At 50.9% G+C, this 5,300-nt stretch overlaps 1 protein-coding gene across 1 annotated transcript; it reads right to left on the bottom strand.

The window, feature by feature from the left end:
* Nucleotides 1-3,287, bottom strand: KCNJ14 (potassium inwardly rectifying channel subfamily J member 14). The gene is made up of 2 exons (XM_065920698.1): nucleotides 2,580-3,287; nucleotides 1-636 (listed from the first exon to the last, which is right to left on the bottom strand). The coding sequence occupies exons 1-2, from the start codon at nucleotides 3,285-3,287 to the stop codon at nucleotides 40-42; spliced, it is 1,305 nt and encodes a 434-aa protein (XP_065776770.1). The 3' UTR covers nucleotides 1-39.
* Nucleotides 3,288-5,300: the final 2,013 nt, after the last annotated feature.

Here is a 5,300-nt window from a genome sequence, read left to right as displayed (position 1 = left end):
CTCTGGGAAAGGGGTGCAAATAAGGGATGCCAGCTTGAGTCACGGGGGCAAGGTCAGCGCCAGAGTTGGTGTGAGAACTCGGGGGCTGGTAGCCATGTCCTCTGCCTCTGCCACATCCCCCTCCGTGGCCTCCTCTTCCTCATCTTCTTCCTGGCAGCAGCTCAGAGCAAGTTCATTCTCATAGCAGAATGCTGCCAGAGAGCTGGGGAAGCCAGACTTGGGGCTCTGGGAGGCACGCTCTGCCCGTTCGTCCAGTTCCTTGGCGCTACAGACAGGCGTCCCTGGAACCTCGTAAGTGCGATGGAAGTGGCGATAGTCGACCTCATACTGGGAGCCACGCTGGAAGAGGACCGGCTCGAAACGATGGCCCCAGAGCAGCTCACCAGGGAGGTAGGAAGAGCGACACTGTGTGGTCATAGCTGTGGCCTCGACCATGCCCTCGAGAATGACCACCAGCTCAAAGTCAGCCCGGGCCAGCTCAGCCCGTCCTAGTTCATACAGAGGACTGGCGGAGTCGATCTCATGCACGATGGTGATGGGAGACACAAGGAAGATGCGATCAGTGCCACCATCAAAGCCCACATCCACATCCTGGTGGTCCAGAGGTATGTACTCACCCTCCGGGGTCACTCGAGGCTGCAGCAAAAGACAGGTGGCCAAAGAGAGCAGGGAGCAGAGAGATGAATGGAGATGGAGATAGCGAGAGGAGGGGATAGAGGTGCAGAAGAAGAGGAGGGCAGAGACCAGGAGGGGTGGAGGTGCAGAGAGAACATGGACCCAGAGAGAGAGGGATGGTCATGCAGAAAGAGAGAAAGACACAGACCCAGAGAGAGGGAGATGGTGGTCCAGGAAGGTGAGGCCGGAAGCCCAGAGGAGGGGGGTGGAGTAGACAGAGACTCAGAGAGGGTTTGAGGAAGGAAATCCGAGAAGGACAGGGAGAGAAAAAGATAGTGACAGAGTGACATTGGCACAGAGCCACAGAAATCAGCAAGACAGAAACAGAGTTAAAGATACAACAGATGATAAGAATCACATAAAAAAGCAATTGGAGAAGGAGAGGGATAGAAAAATGGCTTTCAGTATATAGCCAGAGAAAGATTAACCAGGATGACAGTCTAAGTCCAACAGAAGCTATGCTTATGTTCTGCCTATGTTTCACCATTGCTTCAGTGTAGTCCCTGGGATATTCACTTGCCCACCCCTCCAACAGAGGATGAGATGGCTGGATGGCATCACCGACTCAATGGACATGAGTTTGGGTAAACTCCGGGAGTTGGTGATGGACAGGGAGGCCTGGTGTGCTGCGGTTCATGGGTTCGCAAAGAGTCGGATACGACTGAGCAACTGAACTGAACTGAACCTCCCCAACCCAACTACTTCCATCCTCTTGTGTGTCTGTGTATTTCTGTGGGGTGGAGGCCTAACCCCAGGCCAGGTATCAGCAGTTTCACCCCACCTCCCCATTGGTTCCATACCCACCTACCAAGTCCTGTCAGTACCCCACAGACTTCTGGGAGAGACAGTGTCCCTCCTGGTCATGAATCTCTGAATTTTAGTCAAGCAGGAGACAGAAGTGGAGAGTGGGGCTCCATTCTCTTGCCATTGTCTATGTGAATCCCTAGAGGCTGCTGGGAGTTATAGTTCCCACCACAACCCTGTCCTCATCTAAGTCCAGCCCCAACCCTGTGTTGTTAAACGTCTTTGCCCCACCCCAGAATTTGTTTGGGCAGTTTGACCACAATTCTAGAAACACTAAGGCTCTTTTATCAGGGTGCCAGAGGGAGCCGTTGCCCCAGGGGCCAATGGGAATTGTTTTGTTTTTTTTGCTGAGACGCTAAAATTCAAGAGTTTCCCAACCCCCTGCCTTGTACTTCTCTGAGCAGGAGGCTGGTGGGAAAGTCTGGGCCCCTGAGGTGGAAAATGAAGGCCCCCACAAATGCTGCAGGACCACACACCCAGAGGCCTCGGAGAACTGTCTTCCCTGGCTCTGCAGGTGTGAGCAGCACCCCATCCTCAGACCTGCATCTCCCACAAGCCCATAGGAGCCTGACCTCCGTCACGGGCCTCTCTCTGTACCACAACACTGACTGGGGATAGTAAACCTGAGCCGTGGTTTATACCACCAGCAAAACTACAACGCCACTTCAGACCACCCTGAGTGGGCGCTTTCCTTGCCCCCAGAGGCTTCTGGGAATTGTCCTTCAGAGTCTTTACTGATCAGACGTGGACCTCGCAGGCCTGCATTTCCCACACTTCCATGGGGGGCAAGTCCCAGGGGACTCTTTAAGTCTCAAAATCTGTCTCAAGTCTAGGCTTGCAAGAAGAAATGATCAGAGACCCTTCTCTTGGGTTTACATTTCCCACAAGTGCTTTGGGAACCATCCTTAGCCCTCAAAGTGAGGCAGAACGTGTCCTGCCCGAGAGACTGCTGGGAATTGTAGTCCAGGTCCCTTCCAGGCTTCACGTACACTTGCTCCTTAGACCTACAACTCCCACCAACCCCCGCGCCTCCCACTCCCAGACCTCGCGGAGGGGCCCGCCCACCAGGGGGCGTGGCCTGCCACGGGGCCGACTCGCACCTGCAGCAGCTGGGCCCGCACGTGGGCCTCGACGAGATGGCTGCGGCGCAGGTTGCCGACGCGCCACATGAGGCAGAGGCGGTGGTCGCGCAGCGCCACGACGGCGTTCTCGCTGAAGACTAGCGTCTCGTTGCGCTTCTTGGGCTTGGCCATCTTGGCCATGACGGCGCCCACGACGAAGGCGTCCAGCACGCAGCCGGCAATGCACTGGAGCACCACGGCGGCCACGGCGGCCGGGCACTCCTCGGTGACGCTGCGCACTCCGTAGCCGATGGACGTCTGTGTCTCCAGCGCGAAGAGGAAGGCGGCCAGGAAGCTGGCCACCTGTGAGAAGCAGGGTGCGGGCGGCGGCGGGGCAGTCAGGTCGCCGTGCAGGGAGGCGATGAGCCAGAAGGCCAGGCCAAAGAGCAGCCAGGAGGCGAGGAAGGAGCAGGAGAAGAGCAGGCACATCCAGCGCCAGCGTACGTCCACGCACGTGGTGAACAAGTCGCTCAGGTAGCGCGCGCCCTGGCCGCCCAGGTTCACGAAGCGCACGTTGCAGTGCCCGTCCTTCTTGACAAAGCGCCCGCGGCGCCGCCCCACCGGCGACTGCGCTGGTGCCCACCCGTTGTGGCACAGCCCCGGCCCGGCTTCTTCCTCATCGCCTGCCCTGTCGTCTCCAGACTCCAGGGCGCCGCTAAGGCGGCGCAGGGCCCTGGCCAGGCCCATTGGGCGGGGACACCCCCTCCACTTGGCCTAGCAGGGGGCGGGCGCCCCGAACCTGCAGGGACAAGAAACAGGCAGCCACGTCAAGAGTGCCAGGAATGGGGGCCGGGTGGGGCTCACTGGCCAGGCATACTTACTGGGCCTTAGTGACCTCATCTGGCAAATGGGTGGGAAATCAGAACGGAATCGACAACACTGATGGTAATACTATAGGAGATATTTGTGTAGCAACAACAACACAACTGTAGTCATAGCAGCAGTACTGTGTTACAACGAGCACTACAGTTATTAGAGTCAGACAGTGTTGTGAACACTTTACATGAATTTAGCTATTTCAGCCTCAGCAGTGTAAATAAACATCATCGCCATTTTACAGATGAGGAAATAGGTACAGAACGTTTAACTTGCCCGAGGTCATGGCTGAATAAGCTGGGATTTGAGTGCTAGCAGTCCAGATCCAGAGTCCAGACTCATAAAGACAACACTAAACAGTCACAAAGAAAACAAACTTATGGTTACCAAAAGGGAAAGGGGTGAAGATGGGGTGAGGGTTGGGGAGTGGATAAAATTGGAGTTTGGGATTAACAGATACATAGTACTATATATAAAAGAGACAACAAGGACCTACTGTATAGCACAGGGAACTATATTCAATATTTTGTAATGACCTATAATGGAAAAGAATCAGAAAAAGTACAGATATATAACTGAATCACTTTGCTGTATACCTGAAGCTAACACAATATTGTAAGTCAATTATAATGCAATAAAAATTTAAATTAAAAAAAGACAAAAAAAAAAAAAGACTGATTGGTAACTGCTGATCTGTATGGAGTTAGCTTGGAGAGATGAGCCAGGGCCCTAAGGTCAATTATGACTCAGAAGGTCAGAAGGCACAAACGACAAAAGGAAAAAAGACAATAGATAGCTTGAACTTCATCAAAATTAAAAATTCTTGTGCTTCCAAGGACCCTAAAAGATGAAAGTGAAAAGACCATCTGCTAATGGGGAAAAAATATTTGCAAATCATATCTAAAAAATTTGTATCTAAAACATATAAAGAGGTCTTATAACTCAATAAGAAAAAGAACCCAATTTTAAAATGGGCAAAGGATCTGAATAGATATTTTTCCAAAAAGATATAGTTGACCCTTGAACAATATGGGTTTGAACTGCATGGTTCCACTTATATGCAGATTTTTAAAAATAAATCCTAGAGTAGTACTACATGTTCCGTGGTAGGTTGAATCCTTGGATTCAGAACCATGGATACAGAGGATCAACTCTAAAGTTTATATTCAGGGGTTTTCCTGGTGGTCCAGTGGTTGAAAATCTGCATTGCAATGCAGGTGACCCGGTTCCATCCCTGGTCAGGGAACTAAGATCGCCCATGATGCAGAGCAACTAAGCGCAAGAACCACAACTACAGAGTCCTTGCACCACAAGGAAAGATCTTGGATGACACAACTGAGACCTGATGCAGCAAATGAAATAAATAATAAAGTTATACTCAGAATTTTGACTGTGGAGAGAGTTGGTACCCCCAGCCCCCATATTGTTCAAGGGTCAACTGTACAAATAGTCAATAAACATTGGAAAAGATAATTGACATCATTATAACATCAGGGAAATGCAAATCAAAACCAAAATGAGTTACCACTTCATACCCACTTAGGATGGCTATAAAAACAAGAAAAAACAGAAAAGTGTTAACAAGGATGTGGAGAAACTGGCACCTTCCTATTGCTACTGGTGGAATGTAAAATTGCACGGCTGGTGAGGAAAATGGTCTGGCAGTTCCTTAAATGATGAAACGTAGAGTTACCAATTCCACACCCAAGTATCTACCCAAGAGCATTAAAAACAAGTGTCAACACACTGTACACAGATATTCACAGCCACATCATTCACAATAGCCAAAAGATGGAAATAGCCCAAATATCCATCAATTGATGAATGAATAAATAAAATGTGGTCTGTCCACACAATAGAATACTACCCAGCAACTAGAAGAAA

The sequence above is a fragment of the Muntiacus reevesi genome, chromosome 2 (genome assembly GCF_963930625.1).
Source record: "Muntiacus reevesi chromosome 2, mMunRee1.1, whole genome shotgun sequence".
Lineage (NCBI taxonomy): Eukaryota > Metazoa > Chordata > Mammalia > Artiodactyla > Cervidae > Muntiacus > Muntiacus reevesi.
The sequence above is the reverse complement of the archived record's forward strand: the minus strand, read 5'-3'. Positions and strand labels throughout refer to the sequence as shown.

What these genes read in the sequence shown, in the direction of transcription:
- KCNJ14 (XM_065920698.1), bottom strand. Translation starts at nt 3,287, where the DNA reads ATGGGCCTGGCCAGGGCCCTGCGCCGCCTTAGCGGCGCCCTGGAGTCT. An exon ending in TGCGGGCCCAGCTGCTGCAG is followed by an intron (nt 637 to 2,579) that starts GTGCGAGTCGGC and finishes CTTTTGCTGCAG; the next exon opens with CCTCGAGTGACCCCGGAGGG.